The sequence below is a fragment of the Panthera pardus genome, unplaced genomic scaffold (genome assembly GCF_024362965.1).
Source record: "Panthera pardus isolate Hobbes unplaced genomic scaffold, ASM2436296v1 HiC_scaffold_20, whole genome shotgun sequence".
Lineage (NCBI taxonomy): Eukaryota > Metazoa > Chordata > Mammalia > Carnivora > Felidae > Panthera > Panthera pardus.
In genome coordinates, this window is record NW_026526766.1 from 29,089,994 (window position 1) to 29,108,365 (window position 18,372).

Consider the following 18,372-nt stretch of genomic DNA (forward strand, 5'->3'; position numbering starts at 1 on the left):
CAGTGGTTGGTATAAAATGGCTTTCTTACCCATTTCAATATGGCCATTTTTGACTTTGAGCTTGCCTGGAGTATTGTAACTTCTTAATTGGTTTCTGGAGTTTTCAAAGGGAAACAAGAACTGGAGCTTCCTATTCTGTCTTGCTGACCTCACTCTTGAATTTTTTAAATGTTTATTTGTTTAGTTTTCCTCTTTTGGTAATAACTTGCTTATATTTCTTGTCCATTCCTTTAAAAACATTTTTTTATTGGGGCACCTGGGTGGCTCAGTCGGTTGAGCATCCGACTTCGGCTCAGGTCATGATCTCACGGTCCGTGAGTTTGGGCCCCGTGTGGGGCTCTGTGCTGACAGCTCAGAGCCTGGAGCCTGCTTTGGATTCTGTGTCTCCCCCTCTCTCTCCCCTTCCCCCCTCATGCTCTGTCTCTCTCTCTGTCAAAAATAAACATTATAAAAAATTTTTAAAAGCAGGCTTAAAGCTCTGAGCTGTCAGCACAGAGATGAAGGGCTCGAACTCACGAACTGTGACATCATGACCATGTCAGATACTTAACTCACTGAGCCACTCAGGCATCCTTCTTGTCTATCTCTATACTGGAGTGTATGCCTCTTTATGACTGATTTGCAGGAGGATTACTATACTTTGTATACTAATCCTTTATCTGTTTTACAGGTTGCAAATTATCTCCCAATTCTGTGGCTGATGTTTTCCACTTAACAGTGTTTTTGTTTTATTGTTTGTTTGTTCTTAGTTGAGTTTTTAAAAAAATCGTCAACTTGACATATTTTGGGAGGATGGTGTAGAGTACATACACATTGCCTCTTACTGATGTTTTAAGTCTCTTACTAAATTTGTTTTTAAAGAAAATTTTTCAATTTTTTAATTATTTTTTTCAATGTTTATTTTATTTTATTTTTGAGAGAGAGAGAGAGCACAAGCAGGGGAGGGACAGAGAGAGAGGGAGACACAGAATCTAAAGCAGGCTCCAGGCTCTGAGCTATCAGTGCAGAGCCTGACATGGGGCTCAAACCCACTTGTGAGACCATGACCTAAGCCAAAGTCAGATGCTTAACTGACTGAGCCACCTAGGTACCCCTCTTAATAAATTTCTATTATTCAACATTCATCTCAAGGTAAAATCAAAGTCTGCACCCGACATGTAAATAAATGACTGTAAATGTTTTCTATGTCCCCCTTTGAATTCTTCTTATTACTTTTTAGGTATAATTTATATATGGACAACTATTACCACTAATGATCCACTTTTAGGACTTTTCCATCACTTCAAGATCTTTTGGGCTCATCTGCAGTAAATCTCTGTTCCTATCTTTAGCCCCAGGCAACAACTAATCTACTCTGTCTCTATAGATTTGCCTATTCTGGACACTTGGTAAAAATGAAATCATATAATATATGGTCTTCTGTGACCAGCTTCTTTCACTAAGCATAATGTTTTGAGGTTCACACATGTTGCAGTGTGAATCAATAGATTGTTCCTTTCTTACTGAGGAACAGTATTCTACTGTGTGGACATAACATATTTTGTTTATCCATTCATGAGTTGATGGGTATTTGGGTTGCTTCCACTTTTTGTTTATTATGAATAATGATATGAATATCTGTATACAAGTGTTCACATGCTTATTAGCCATTTGTATATATTTTCTGATGGCATGTATTCCAATCTTTTGCCTATTTAAAAAAAAATTTTAATGTTTACTTATTTTTGAGAGAGAGAGAGAGAGAGGCAGAGTGAGAGCCGGGAAGGGGCAGAGAAAGAGGGAGACACAGAATCTAAAGCAGGCTCCAGGCTCTGAGCTGTCAGCACAGAGCCCGGTACAGGGCTTGAACTCACAAACAGGGAGATCATGACCTGAGCCAAAGTCAGATGCTCAACTAACTGAGACACCCAGGTGCCCCTGCCTATTGTTTTAACTGGGTTGTCTTATTACTGAGTTTTTCATATATTCCGGATAGGAACCCTTTATCAGATGCATAATTTGAAATTACTTTCTCACAGTTTATAACTTGCCTTTTCATTTTTTAAATGGTGGTAACAGACAATACTTATTTGTTTAATCCATCCAGTTAAGGTGGACCTTTGGATCATTTCTGGTTTTGAACTATTACAAAATTAATATTTGTATGAACATTTGTATACAAACATTTGTATAGAGGGGTGCTTGGGTGGCTCAATTGGTTAAGTGCCTGACTTTGGCTCAGGTCATGATCTCACCGTTCATGAGTTCAAGCCCTGTGTCGCGCTCTGTGCTGACAGCTCAGAGCCTGGAGCCTGCTTGGGATTCTGTGTCTCCCTCTCTCTCTGCCCCTTCCCTGCTCGCATTCTCTCTCGCTCTCTCAAAAATAAATAAACGTTAAAACAATTTTTTTAAAGAAATATTTGTATAGCAATATTTGTGACTACCTATGTTTTCATTTGTAGTGAGTAAATACTCAAGAATAGAGTGGTGGGTCATATGACAAGTGTATATTTAACTTTATAATAAACTGCTACACTGTTTACCAAGTGGTCATACCACTTCACATTCTCACAGACAGCAGATGAGAGATCCAGTGGTTCTAGATCTTCTCCAACACATATTGATGTAAGTGTTCCCAATTTTAGTCATTTGAGGGAGATACACTTGGTATCATTTTTGGGGTTTTTTCTTGCTTAATTATTTGATTGTAGTAAAACATACATAATTGTTATCATTTTAATCATTTGTATTTGGTAACCATTCAGTACCATTAAATACACTCACATGCTGTGTACCTGTCACCATGATCCATACCCAAAGCTTTTCAGTATCCTTAACATAAACTATAGACCCATTAAACAGTAACTCCATTCCCTCCAGCCCCTGATAACCTCTGTTCTGCTTTCTGTCTCTATTGAGTTTGCCTCTTCTAGGTACTTCATATAAATAGAATTACACAATATTTGCCCCTCTGTGTCTGGCTTATTTCACTAAGCATGGTGTTTTCAATGTCCATCCATATTCTTGCATACACAAAAATTTTATTCCCTTTTATAGCTGAATAGTATTTTCTATTGTACTTATATACCTTGTTTTGTTTCTCCACTTCATGTTTCATTGATGGGAACTTGAAGTGTTCCCACCTTTTGGCTATCGTGAATAATGGTGCCATGAACACTGGTGTATGGAGAGATATTTGTTCAAGTCCCTTCTTTCATTTCTTTTGAATATATGCCTAAGAGTGGAATTGTTGGGTCTTATTTTAAGTCTATGTTTAATTTTTTGAGGAACTGCCAAGCTTTTCCACAATGGCTGTACCATTTTACATTCCCATCAGCAAGACTATTCTTTCAGGAATCATCTTTATAGTTTGTTACATTCCCACCAACAATGCACAGGGCTCTACATTTTTAACTTACTTGCCAACATTTATTATTTGTCTTTTTTGTTTGTTTGTTTTTTAAATGATAGACCACTCTGGTACATGTGATGTGGTACCCATTGTGCCTTTGATTTGCATTTCCCTAATAACTAGTTATGTTGAACATTATTTCATGTGCTTATTGGCCAGCTCTATATCATCTTTTGAGACGTGTTTAAACAACTCTACTGACCATTTGGAGTTTTTGTTTTGTTTTGTTTTTTATAATATACTTTATTGTCAAATTATTGCCCATTTTTGAATTGAGCTTTTTGTTATTGTTGAGTTTCAGTTCTTTATATACTCTAGATTTTAATCCTTTATTGGATACATAACAAAAGTTTTCACTCATTCACTAGGTTGCCTTTTTGCATTCTTGATAATATCCTGTAAATTCATAAAAATTCTTAATTTTAATGAAGTCCAATTTATCTACTTTTTCTTGGTTGCTTATGTTTATGGGGTCATTATCCAAAAAAAAAAAAAAAAAAAAAAAATCACTGCCAAACCTAATGTCATTAAGATTTTCTCCAGTGTTTTTGTTTAAGAGTTTTATAGTTTAAAGTTCAGATCCAAAGGATTCTATAAGCTGAAGGCAAAGACAATTTGTGATATAGCTTTAATTGGCAATAGCTTTACAAAAACAAAAAGGGACAAAAGTCCCTTGTTCCCAGCTTCTCTTAGTTAATAATTCGTTAAAAATGAAATGCTCACCAATGAAGACAACTTTGAATTCTCTTACACAGTGAAGAACATTTTGTAATGTGATTAGTTGCCTTTTAATTTGTTTGAATCTATTTGATTTGTTTAGTCTAGATTTTGGAATATTATGTTTCTTTTTTTTTAAATATAATTTATTGTCAAATTGGCTTCCATACAACACCCAGTGCTCATCCCAACAAGTGCCCTCCTCAATGCCCATCACCCACTTTTCCCTCTCCCCCACCGCTTATCAACCCTCAGTTTGTTCTCAGTTTTATGAATCTCTTATGGCTTGCCTTCTTCCCTCTCTGTTTGTAACTTTTTTTTCCCTTCCCCTCCCCCATGGTCTTCTGTTAAGTTTCTCAAGATCCACATATGAATGAAAACATATGGTGTCTGTCTTTTTCTGCCGGGCTTATTTCACTTAGCTCTAGTACCATCCACATTGCTGCAAATGGCCAGATTTCATTCTTTCTCATTGCCAAGTAGTATTCCATTGTATATATAAACCACATCTTCCTTATCTATTTGTCAGTTGATGGACATTTAGGATCTTTCCATAATTTGGCTATTGTTGAAAGTGCTGCTATAAACATTGGGGTACATGTGCCCCTATGCATCAGCACTCCTGTATCCCTTGGGTAAATCCCTAGCAGTGCTATTGCTGGGTCACAGGGTAGTTCTATTTTTAATTTTTTGAAGAACCTCCACACTGTTTTCCAGAGCGGCTGCACCAGTTTGCATTCCCACCAACAGTGCAAGAGGGTTCCCATTTCTCCGCATCATCACCAGCATCTATAGTCTCCTGATTTGTTCATTGTAGCCACTCTGGCAGGCATGAGGTGATATCTCAGCGTGGCTTTGATTTCTGTTTCCTGGCTGATGAGTGACATTGCGTATCATTTCATGTGCCTGTTGGCCATCTGGATATCTTCTCTGGAAAAGTGTCTATTCATGTCTTCTGCCCATTTCTTCACTGGATTATTTGTTTTTCGGGTGTGGAGTTTGGTGAGTTCTTTATAGATTTTGGATATTGGCCCTTTATCCAATATGTCATTTGCAAATATCTTTTCCCACTCCATCGGTTGCCTTTTAGTTTTGTTGATTGTTTCCTTTGCAGTGCAGAAGCTTTTTATCTTGATGAGGTCCCAATAGTTCATTTTTGCTTTTAATTCCCTTGCCTTTGGAGATGTGTCAAGTAAAGAAATTGCTACGGCTGAGGTGAAAGAGGTTGTTGCCTTTCTCCTCTAGGGTTTTCATGATTTTCTATCTCACATTCTTCCATTTTGAGGTCCTTCATCCATTTTGAGTTTATTTTTGTGTACGCTATAAGAAACTGGTCTAGTTTCATTCTTCTGCATGTTGCTGTCCAGTTCTCCCAGCACCATTTGTTAAAGAGACTGTCTTCTTTTCACTGGATATTCTTTCCTGTTTTGTCAAAGATTAGTTGGCCATACATTTGTGGGCTCAATTCTAGGTTCTCTATTCTATTCCATTGGTCTATGTGTCTGTTTTTGTGCCAATACCATACTGTCTTGAGGATTACAGCTTTGTAGTAGAGGCGAACGTCTGGGATTGTGATGCCTCCCACTTTGGCTTTCTTTTTCAATATTACTTTGGCTTTTCAGGATCTTTTGTGGTTCCATACAAATTTTAGGGTTGTTTGTTCTAGCTTTGAGAAGAATGCCGGTACAATTTTGATTGGGATTGCATTGAATGTGTAGATTGCTTTGGGTAGTATTGACATTTTAACAATATTTATTCTTCCAATCCATGAGAATGGAATGTTTTTCCATTTGTGTCTTCTTCAATTTCCTTCATAAGCTTTCTGTAGTTTTCAGCATACAGATCTTTTACATCTTTGGTTAGGTTTACTCCTAGGTATTTTATGGTTCTTGGTGCAATTGTAAATGGGATCAGTTTCTTTATTTCTCTGTTGCTTCATTATTGGTGTATAAAAATGCAATTGATTTCTGTACATTGATTTTGTACCCTGTGACTTTGCTGAATTCATGTATCAGTTCTAGCAGACTTTTGGTGGAGTCTGTCGGGTTTTCTATGTAGAGTATCACGTCATCTGTGAAAAGTGAAAGTTTGACTTCTTCTTTGCCAATTTTGATGCCTTTTATTTCATTTTGTTGGCTGATTGCTGATGTTAGGACTTCCAACACTCTGGTAAACAACAGTGATGAGAGAGGATATCCCTGTCCTGTTCCTGATCTCAGGGGCAAAGCTCTCAGTTTTTCCCCATTGAGGATGATATTAGCTGTCAGCTTTTCATAAATGGCTTTTATGATGCTTAAGTATGTTCCTTCTATCCCAACTTTCTTGAGGGTTTTTATTAAGAAAGGATGCTGTATTAAGTCATATATGCACATCAACTATCTGTGGCCTTGGAAATACTGTTTGTGTGTGTATGTATACTGTATGTATAACACAAACACATACACACACTCTCTGAACTGAGTCCTTCCTTTGTTTGTGTATCCCTTACTGTATGTGTAGGGATTTTTACTCAGGGTCACAAGGGACGTTGCATGATTTACTGCCCTAAAAAGCTGAAAGAATAGTGATTTAAAAAAGAAAGTTTCATAAAATTCACAAATTTGCCATGTATAAATAATCTCTTCACACAGAATATAACTGTAACTATGACATGATTTTCCTAAGAATTATAAATTTTTTCTCTCATAACCAAACTGATACATTTTGAAACTTGAGAAGGGGGATGTTTAGTTTAACACCTACCGCCTTTGAGTGTTAAATCCATTAAGATGATTCTCTCGGAGTTCAGACACTAATGATAAAACCATCTGTAAAACAAAATCAGTTGCAGGTTAACTCACACTGCAAAACAGGATTACATCAGTTCTATTTTTCTTGGTGTGAGTGATATTTCCGTTGAGATTCCCTACTCTCCCCTACCCGTCCTCTCCTTGTTTTACTTTGTCAAAATGAAAAGAAAGCAGTGCCAAGTCACATTTACAAATAACCTGGATTTTATTTTTAATGTCTGTTATTCTGCATTCCAATGTAAGCAAATGAATAATAGATCATTAATTTCCTAAGAAAACCAAACCCGTTAAAAAAAAACCACATTAAAGTTAGCTTATTTTTTCTTGCCTAATTTAGTACTTTATCTTTTAAAAATTCTATTTATGTATAAAGTTTCCAAAAGACCAGAAAAGTTAACAAACATTATTTAGAAGAGTTATGTTAAGATCATAAATTAAAATTTCTTGAATTTGGCTAAAATTCAAGGCAGAAGAAAACATAGCTTTAATACTAAGATGAGAATATATAACACTATTTACAACACTGTCATTTATTGAATTTTTTGCTTTAACATAAATTCCTATCAGGAATTTTAAATACAAAATGCGTCCAACAGTAAAAGGGTGTGTTTACATTGTTTAAGGAAATCTCTTCTTCCAAAAATCTTTGAGAGAATAAATGAGATCTGTTAAGAGAAGAAAGGGGTTGGGTGATTTAGAATAACCTCTCCTGGTTTCCCTCTTTTTTCTCAGAATCTCCCACCTCAGGTTTCTTCCTTATATGGCTATAAGTCTGCCCAAGGTAAGAAGAGATAAACAGAGAAAAGTTAAACATCTCTCCTGGAAGAGTGAAATATTTCCATTTACCCTTTTTGCTGATGGTACATTAAGCAACAAAAATTTCAATACATTAAAAATACTCACATTTTTAAGCAAACCAGAATAGTAATCTGCAGGTGCATATCCAAGACCTTGAATAAAAAGACCAACTTCTTTTGTATCAAATTTGAATGCTGACAGTACATGAGATAGCAAGCCCTTAAAAACATAAACAGAAAAAGTTATTAAAAGTGAGTGCAAGTGGCATGTGCTTATTACATATAATGCCTAGAACCCATGTCCTCTGTAAATGCGGTGATCTCTATGAAAGGAGTAACCTTAGTTTGTCCAAATACCCAGTTCATATGGATTCAAGATATAAAGAAATAAGTTGGCCTTAAAATTATCATATTAAAATAGGTCATTTATTTTACTATTCTATTTTTTCTCTTTATTTTTATAGAGAGCAAGAGAGAGCACACAGGTGGGGGAGAACATCTGGGGGGGTGGGGAAAGAGGGAGAGACAGAGAGAAGGAGAGGGGGGGATGGAAGGAGAGAGAGAGACAGCCAAAGAGAGGGAGAGCCAGAGAGGGAGAGGGAGAATCTCAAACAGGCTCCATGCTCAGGGCAGAGCTCAACACGGGCTCAAGATCAAGAGATCAAGAGTTGGATGATCAACCAACTGAGCCACTCAGGTGTCCCCAAAATAGATCATTTTAAACAAATGTTAACAGTGAAGCAAAAATAATGAATGAACAATGCTTACCCATATTAAGAATGTGATCTTTATTGTTTTTAACTCAGCAAAATATTTTTATCAAAGTAGATACAATAATTTAACACATGACAAGGAACACACCACAAATTACTAGGGAAAGATTATGAATTAATAAATGGTGCTCTGGGAAAAATATTTTAAAAAATTAGATTTGTACCTTATGTCATTCATTAAAATATACCTGAACTTAATGTAAATTAAAGGGATCAATGTAAAAATGAAGTAAGGGGTGCCTGGGTGGTTCAGCTGGTTAAGGGTCTGACTTCGGCTCAGGTCATGATCTCATGGTTTGTGAGTTCAAGTCCCGCGTCGGGCTCTGTGCTGACAGCTCAGAGCCTGGAGCCTGCTCAGATTCTGTGTCTCCCTCTCTCTCTGCCCCTCCCCTGCTCATGCTGTGTCACACTGTCTCAAAAATAAATAAACATCAAAAAAATTTTTTTTAAAAAATGAATGGGGAAGAACTTTGTAAACTGAAAATTAAGAGAGCAAATCATTGGTTGTTCTAAATAGAAATAAAATCTTGTGTCTTCAGAAAATAATATAAGCAAAACCTAGGAAGAATTTTAACAATAACATATAACCATAAGTAGTCAAATTCTTGTGCAAAATATCATATGACAAACACTAAGAACACACATAAAAAATGAGTATGAACAGATAATTCATAAGACAAAATACGAACGTGCACGAAACACATGGATAAATTCTTCACCCTCATAAACTCAAAGGGTAAATTTAAGCATTAACATACCATTTTTCACTTAATGAATTAAAGATTTTTACAGACCTAAATACCAAATGCTCATCTGGGTTCTCTGAAACAGGTACTCTGTGTGAGCTATTAAAATATAAATGGGTATCCATATATCCTGCTGCTGTGAACCACACTGAGGCACCCCCAGAGAGTGTGAGTGGGTATAACACAGCCTATAACCCACCCCAAGCTTGGACTGCCAGGGCTATGTCTGCCCAGAGGTTTATAACCTGAACAAAGGCGCCTTATAGATTAATAGAGGCCTGCCTTATAGAGATCAACTTGAAAATATATATTAAAGGTTTTTTAAAAGCATTCAGAAGTTTTAATGTACCTGGCACACATTTAAGGAAATAAACCTAAATATGACGATGGGGATTATACTCAAAAGATGTTCACTACAATGTTCTTTCTCAGTGAAAAATGTCTAACAGCAGAGACTAATTTATCATACCCTCATTCAGTGGCTCATTGTAAACCATTAAAATGTTCATAAAGAATTTATGAGAGCATTTTAAATGGTTATACTACAATTTTAAATGAAGAAAGGAAGATGCAAATTTTAATACACAGAAACAATCTCATCAATTTAAAAATAATCCACACCATACATGGAAATGAAAAAATAATGAAGAAACTATCATCAAATATTAATAGTCTCTGTGATGGTACTATTATGGACATATATTTTTTCTTTCTTTCTTTCCTTTTTTTTTTTTTTTTTTTTTGTTCCTTTAAGAGAGGGAGAGAGTGCAAGCAGGAAGAGGGGCAGAGGGACGGAGAGAGACAGAGAGAGAGAAAGAGAGAGAATATCTCAAGCAGGCTTCACGGTCAGCACGGAGCCCGACACAGGGCTTGATCCCACAACGCTGGGATCACAGTCTGAGCCAAAACCAAGAGTCTGACGCTCAACCCACTGAGCCACCCAGGCACCCCTATATTTTTCCTTCTTTCTACTTTGGTATATTTTCCAGTTTCCTATGCATGTATGTGTACTATTTTTATACTCGGGAAAAAAAATTTACTTTTTGAAAAAGTGTTATACTTGGAAACATTTTGTTTTTTAGTAGTAGCTTTATTGAGATATAATTCATATACTATTAAGTCTACTCTTTAAAGTATACAACTCAGTGGTTTTTCATATATTCACAGGGAAATAAGCCACTTTATTTTTTTTCTTAACTCCTGCACTGCATTCTGTAAATACACATTACAAGATAAAATAAACTTGTGTATGTGCATCTAAATTTGTGAGTCCATACACATATACTTAGATAGGACTAAACCTAGGGAAATAAAATAATATAATAAATTTCACCTACCATCACACTTAATAAGCATCAAAAACACCAAAGGCTGACTCTCCCTCACTGGCTTGTTTGAAGCTACATAGGGCTGTAGGCTCTTTGGCCCCTCAGGACTTTACGATGTCCTACTCTCTCTGCCATGAAGGTTCTTCCAGACCTGTTTAAATGTCACTTCTTGAGGGAATTCTAACAGTTAAGACAACTAAAATTTACTGAGTGCTTTCCATGTGTGAAATATTGTGCTAAGTTCTCTAAGTATGGCATCTCAGTTAAAATCCCAGAAATCAAATTTTTAATAAAAATTCAATTAAGCAAGTTTCAATTAAGCCACCTATAAACAGGTGGCTACTATCATTATAATTCACACGATTGACCCTTAAAAAGTTAAAGCACAAAGTACTACAGACCTAGTTGGCATAAAAAGTAATGCAGTGTATGTACAATAGAAGGAAATTGATTTCAAGGCTGCAACAGTTAAGAATCAGTTACGACTGTAGATCCTAAGGAAAACCATGCCAAGGCTTTCCCCTATAAATCCAGTGCCTCCCAGAAGCACTCACATCCTGGGCCTTGGACCAATGAGTGGAGGCTGGCTTCCCAAAAGTGCACGAGTTACTTTGGTAGCTGAGCCAATGAAAGTTAAAAAAAAAAAAAAAATCTAGGACATTCAATAGATTCAGAGGGGGTGACCAAGGATTGTAACTAATTCCTGAGAATGTTTAAAGTAGCCATAAACAGTTCCCTAGATAGTATTCACAATGCCTGTATTATGCAACACCTAAGGTCTTGGAAAAATGAAAACAACCTAATTGTCAGACCTGTCCTGGCCTAAATTCCCAAAATGATATAGGTAGAAACTGATTTTTAAAAAATCAAATGCTATAAATATTAGTTCCCCACCCCGCTGCTTGACCTGTTTAAAAAATAAAAACAAACAAAAAAACCCATACTGTAATATTCAGTGTTGGCAAGGATGTGGTGAGAGGGGTACTCTGCTGTTGTTGGGAGCACAAATTTATAAAGCCTTTCTGGGAAGTCACTTGATGTTATGTAGCCAAAACCTTAAAATTCATATCCTTTAACCCAGTTATTTAATTTCCAAGAATATATCTTAATGAATGTTTTAGGTTCATAAGCAGGATTACTCATAACAGTGAAAAACTGCAAGCAACAAAAGTACTCCACACAACACTGAACTGGTTGAATTCATCATGGTTTATCCAACAGTGTGAATTATGTTGTAAAAAGATATTTAATGACCCAGGAAAAGACAATGTAACAATTTAAAAAGCAAGGTGTCAAACTGTGTTTGATGTGATTTTAATTTTGTATGGAAAAAAAATGCTAGGAAGAAATGTAACAAATAGTTAAAACGGATTTTTTTCTAGTAGCAATTTAAAATTTCTTCTTTAAACTATCTGCATTTCCAAAGTTTCTACTATTACCAAAGCTGGGGTTACTTACTCTATGGCCAAAACTTATATAAGGAACCTCCCTATATCCACTCTGCATGAGGCAGCTTGAATAGTTTTTTTTATCGTAACAATGCAAATCTGATTGGTCTTCAGCTTAAGATCCTCTACGGCTTACTTTTTATCATAAAAAATGTTTTGTAAAATAAAATGACATGCGGGGAGCCTGGGTGGCTCAGTCTCTTGAGCGTCCAACTTCGACTCAGGTCATGATCTCACGGTCTGTGGGTTCAAGGCCAGCGTCGGGCTCTGTGCTGACAGCTCAGAGCCTGGAGCCTGCTTCCAATCCTGTGTCTCCCTCTCTCTCTGCCTCTCCCCCACTCTCACTTTGTCTCACTCTGTCTCTCAAAAATAAATAAATGTAAAAAAATTTAAAAAATAAAATAAAATTACATGCTTTAACTTATGTCTGTTTTTCCCATAATTCCCTAATACAAACTGCTATGGAGGGCCAAGAGAGTTTTATTCCTGGATAAAATAAGCATAGGTCCTGAGAAACAGCATACTGAGGTCTGGCTATGGTTACATAACTTCCAGACACCTCAAACTTTAGACCTTCAAATCTCTTCTTTAAAGTAAACTTAGGGGGGGTTCCGGAAGATGGCGGCGTAGGAGGACGCGGGGCTCACAGCGCGTCCTGCCGATCACTTAGATTCCACCTACACCTGCCTAAAGAACCCAGAAAACCGCCAGAGGATTAGCAGAAGGGAGTCTCCGGAGTCAAGCGCAGACCAGAGGCCCACGGAAGAGGGTAGGAAGGGCGGCGAGGCGGTGCGCGCTCCACAGACTGGCGGGAGGGAGCCGGGGCGGAGGGGCGGCTCGCCGGCCAAGCAGAGCCCCCGAGTCTGGCTGGCAAAAGCGGAGGGGCCGGACGGACTGTGTTCCCACAGCAAGCGCGACTTAGCGTCTGGGAGGTCAGAAGTTAACAGCTCTGCTCGGAAAGCGGGAAGGCTGGAGGACAAAGGGAGGGAGAGCTGCTGAGCCCCCGGACGGCAGAGCTCAGCTTGGCGGGGAACAAAGGCGCTCACCAGCGCCATCTCCCCTGCCCATCCCCCAGCCAAAATCCCAAAGGGAACCAGTTCCTGCCAGGGAACTTGCTCGCTCCGCGCAAACACCCAACTCTGTGCTTCTGCGGAGCCAAACCTCCGGCAGCGGATCTGACTCCCTCCCGCTGCCACAGGGCTCCTCCTGAAGTGGATCACCTAAGGAGAAGCGAGCTAAGCCTGCCCCTCCAGCCCCCGTGCACCTTGCCTACCCACCCCAGCTAATACGCCAGATCCCCAGCAACACAAACCTGGCAGTGTGCAAGTAGCCCGGACGGGACACGCCACCCCACAGTGAATCCCGCCCCTAGGAGAGGGGAAGAGAAGGCACACACCAGTCTGACTGTGGCCCCAGCAGTGGGCTGGGGGCAGACATCGGGTGGGACTGCGGCCCCGCCCACTAACTCCAGTTATACACCACAGCACAGGGGAAGTGCACTGCAGGTCCTCACCACGCCAGGGACTCTCCAAAATGACCAAACGGAAGAATTCCCCTCAGAACAATCTCCAGGAAATAACAACAGCTAATGAACTGATCAAAAAGGATTTAAATAATATAACAGAAAGTGAATTTAGAATAATAGTCATAAAATTAATCGCTGGGCTTGAAAACAGTATACAGGACAGCAGAGAATCTCTTGCCACAAAGATCGAGGGACTAAGGAACAGTCACGAGGAGTTGAAAAACGCTTTAAACGAATTGCAAAACAAAATGGAATCCACGATGGCTCGGCTTGAAGAGGCAGAGGAGAGAATAGGTGAACTAGAAGATAAAGTTATGGAGAGAGAGGAAGCTGAAAGAAAGACAGATAAAAAAATCCAGGAGTATGAGGGGAAAATTAGAGAACTAAGTGATACACTAAAAAAAAATAATATACGCATAATTGGTATCCCAGAGGAGGAAGAGAGAGGGAAGGGTGCTGAAGGGGTACTTGAACAAATTATAGCTGAGAACTTCCCTGAACTGGGGAAGGAAAAAGGCATTGAAATCCAAGAGGCACAGAGAACTCCCTTCAGACGTAACTTGAATCGATCTTCTGCACGACATATCATAGTGAAACTGGCAAAATACAAGGATAAAGAGAAAATTCTGAAAGCAGCAAGGGATAAACGTGCCCTCACATATAAAGGGAGACCTATAAGACTCGTGACTGATCTCTCCTTTGAAACTTGGCAGGCCAGAAAGGCTTGGCACGATATCTACAGTGTGCTAAACAGAAAAAATATGCAGCCGAGAATCCTTTATCCAGCAAGTCTGTCATTTAGAATAGAAGGAGAGATAAAGGTCTTCCCAAACAAACAAAAACTGAAGGAATTTGTCACCACGAAACCAGCCCTACAAGAGATCCTAAGGGGGATCCTGTGAGACAAAGTACCAGAGACATCACTACAAGCATAAAACATACAGACATCACAATGACTCTAAACCCATATCTTTCTATAATAACACTGAATGTAAATGGATTAAATGCGCCAACTAAAAGACATAGGGTATCAGAATGGATAAAAAAACAAGACCCATCTATTTGCTGTCTACAAGAGACTCATTTTAGATCTGAGGACACCTTTAGATTGAGAGTGAGGGGATGGAGAACTATTTATCATGCTCCTGGAAGCCAAAAGAAAGCTGGAGTAGCCATACTTATATCAGACAAACTAGACTTTAAATTAAAGGCTGTAACAAGAGATGAAGAAGGGCATTATATAATAATCACAGGGTCTATCCACCAGGAAGAGCTAACTATTATAAATGTCTATGCGCCAAATACCCGAGCCCCCAGATATATAAAACAATTACTCATAAACATAAGCAACCTTATTGATAAGAATGTGGTCATTGCAGGGGACTTTAACACCCCACTTACAGAAATGGATAGATCATCTAGACACACAGTCAATAAAGAAACAAGGGCCCTGAATGATACATTGGATCAGATGGACTTGACAGATATATTTAGAACTCTGCATCCCAAAGCAACAGAATATACTTTCTTCTCGAGTGCACATGGAACATTCTCCAAGATAGATCATATACTGGGTCACAAAACAGCCCTTCATAAGTTTACAAGAATTGAAATTATACCATGCATACTTTCAGACCACAATGCTCTGAAGCTTGAAATCAACCACAGGAAAAAGTCTGGAAAACCTCCAAAAGCATGGAGGTTAAAGAACACCCTACTAACGAATGAGTGGGTCAACCAGGCAATTAGAGAAGAAATTAAAACATATATGGAAACAAACGAAAATGAAAATACAACAATCCAAACGCTTTGGGATGCAGCGAAGGCAGTCCTGAGAGGAAAATACATTGCAATCCAGGCCTATCTCAAGAAACAAGAAAAATCCCAAATACAAAATCTAACAGCACACCTAAAGGAAATAGAAGCAGAACAGCAAAGGCAGCCTAAACCGAGCAGAAGAAGAGAAATAATAAAGATCAGAGCAGAAATAAACAATATAGAATCTAAAAAAACTGTAGAGCAGATCAACGAAACCAAGAGTTGGTTTTTTGAAAAAATAAACAAAATTGACAAACCTCTAGCCAGGCTTCTCAAAAAGAAAAGGGAGATGACCCAAATAGATAAAATCATGAATGAAAATGGAATGATTACAACCAATCCCTCAGAGATACAAACAATTATCAGGGAATACTATGAAAAATTATATGCCAGCAAATTGGACAACCTGGAAGAAATGGACAAATTCCTAAACACCCACACTCTTCCAAAACTCAATCAGGAGGAAATAGAAAGCTTGAACAGACCCATAACCAGCGAAGAAATTGAATCGGTTATCAAAAATCTCCCAACAAATAAGAGTCCAGGACCAGATGGCTTCCCAGGGGAGTTCTACCAGACATTTAAAGCAGAGATAATACCTATCCTTCTCAAGCTATTCCAAGAAATAGAAAGGGAAGGAAAACTTCCAGACTCATTCTATGAAGCCAGTATTACTTTGATTCCTAAACCAGACAGAGACCCAGTAAAAAAAGAGAACTACAGGCCAATATCCCTGATGAATATGGATGCAAAAATTCTTAATAAGATACTAGCAAATCGAATTCAACAGCATATAAAAAGAATTATTCACCATGATCAAGTGGGATTCATTCCTGGGATGCAGGGCTGGTTCAACATTCGCAAATCGATCAACGTGATACATCACATTAACAAAAAAAAAGAGAAGAACCATATGATCCTGTCAATCGATGCAGAAAAGGCCTTTGACAAAATCCAGCACCCTTTCTTGATAAAAACCCTTGAGAAAGTCGGGATAGAAGGAACATACTTAAAGATCATAAAGGCCATTTATGAAAAGCCCACAGCTAACATCATCCTCAACGGGGAAAAACTGAGAGCTTTTTCCCTGAGATCAGGAACACGACAGGGATGCCCACTGTCACCGCTGCTGTTTAATATAGTGCTGGAAGTTCTAGCATCAGCAATCAGACAACAAAAGGAAATCAAAGGCATCAAAATTGGCAAAGATGAAGTCAAGCTTTCGCTTTTTGCAGATGACATGATATTATACATGGAAAATCCGACAGACTCCACCAAAAGTCTGCCAGAACTGATACATGAATTCAGCAAAGTTGCAGGATACAAAATCAATGTGCAGAAATCAGTTGCATTCTTATACACTAACAATGAAGCAACAGAAAGACAAATGAAGAAACTGATCCCATTCACAATTGCACCAAGAAGCATAAAATACCTAGGAATAAATCTAACCAAAGATGTAAAAGATCTGTATGCTGAAAACTATAGAAAGCTTATGCAGGTAATTGAAGAAGATATAAAGAAATGGAAAGACATTCCCTGCTCATGGATTGGAAGAATAAATATTGTCAAAATGTCAATACTACCCAAAGCTATCTACACATTCAATGCAATCCCAATCAAAATTGCACCAGCATTCTTCTCGAAACTAGAACAAGCAATCCTAAAATTCATATGGAACCACAAAAGGCCCCGAATAGCCAAAGTAATTTTGAAGAAGAAGACCAAAGCAGGAGGCATCACAATCCCAGACTTTAGCCTCTACTACAAAGCTGTCATCATCAAGACAGCATGGTATTGGCATAAAAACAGACACATAGACCAATGGAATAGAATAGAAACCCCAGAACTAGACCCACAAACGTATGGCCAACTCATCTTTGACAAAGCAGGAAAGAACATCCAATGGAAAAAAGACAGTCTCTTTAACAAATGGTGCTGGGAGAACTGGACAGCAACATGCAGAAGGTTGAAACTAGACCACTTTCTCACACCATTCACAAAAATAAACTCAAAATGGATAAAGGACCTGAATGTGAGACAGGAAACCATCAAAACCTTAGAGGAGAAAGCAGGAAAAGACCTCTCTGACCTCAGCCGTAGCAATCTCTTACTCGGCACATCCCCAAAGGCAAGGGAATTAAAAGCAAAAGTGAATTACTGGGACCTTATGAAGATAAAAAGCTTCTGCACAGCAAAGGAAACAACCAACAAAACTAAAAGGCAACCAACGGAATGGGAAAAGATATTTGCAAATGACACATCGGACAAAGGGCTAGTATCCAAAATCTATAAAGAGCTCATCAAACTCCACACCCGAAAAACAAATAACCCAGTGAAGAAATGGGCAGAAAACATGAATAGACACTTCTCTAAAGAAGACATCCGGATGGCCAACAGGCACATGAAAAGATGTTCAACGTCGCTCCTTATCAGGGAAATACAAATCAAAACCACACTCAGATACCACTGAGCTCACGCCAGTCAGAGTGGCCAAAATGAAGAAATCAGGAGACTATAGATGCTGGAGAGGATGTGGAGAAACAGGAACCCTCTTGCACTGTTGGTGGGAATGCAAATTGGTGCAGCCGCTCTGGAAAGCAGTGTGGAGGTTCCTCAGAAAATTAAAAATAGACCTACCCTATGACCCAGCAATAGCACTGCTAGGAATTTATCCAAGGGATACAGGAGTACTGATGCATAGGGGCACCTGTACCCCAATGTTTATAGCGGCACTCTCAACAATAGCCAAATTATGGAAAGAGCCTAAATGTCCATCAACTGATGAATGGATAAAGAAATTGTGGTTTATATACACAATGGAATACTACGTGGCAATGAGAAAAAATGAAATATGGCCTTTTGTAGCAACATGGATGGAACTGGAGAGTGTGATGCTAAGTGAAATAAGCCATACAGAGAAAGACAGATACCATATGGTTTCACTCTTATGTGGATCCTGAGAAACATAACAGAAACCCATGGGGGAGGGGAAGAAAAAAAAAAAAAAAAAGAGGTTAGAGTGGGAGAGAGCCAAAGC

At 38.4% G+C, this 18,372-nt stretch overlaps 1 protein-coding gene across 5 annotated transcripts in view; it reads right to left on the minus strand.

The window, feature by feature from the left end:
* FANCC (FA complementation group C) overlaps window positions 1-18,372 on the minus strand; it is a 278,492-nt gene that overhangs the window by 87,198 nt on the left and 172,922 nt on the right. For all 5 annotated transcript variants that reach the window (XM_019423448.2, XM_019423449.2, XM_019423451.2 and 2 more), the window contains 2 exons: window positions 7,801-7,914; window positions 6,851-6,915 (listed from right to left, as the gene is read on the minus strand). In XM_019423448.2, coding sequence (XP_019278993.2) covers window positions 6,851-6,915; window positions 7,801-7,914 — 179 coding nt within the window. The remainder of the gene's footprint in view (window positions 1-6,850; window positions 6,916-7,800; window positions 7,915-18,372) is intronic.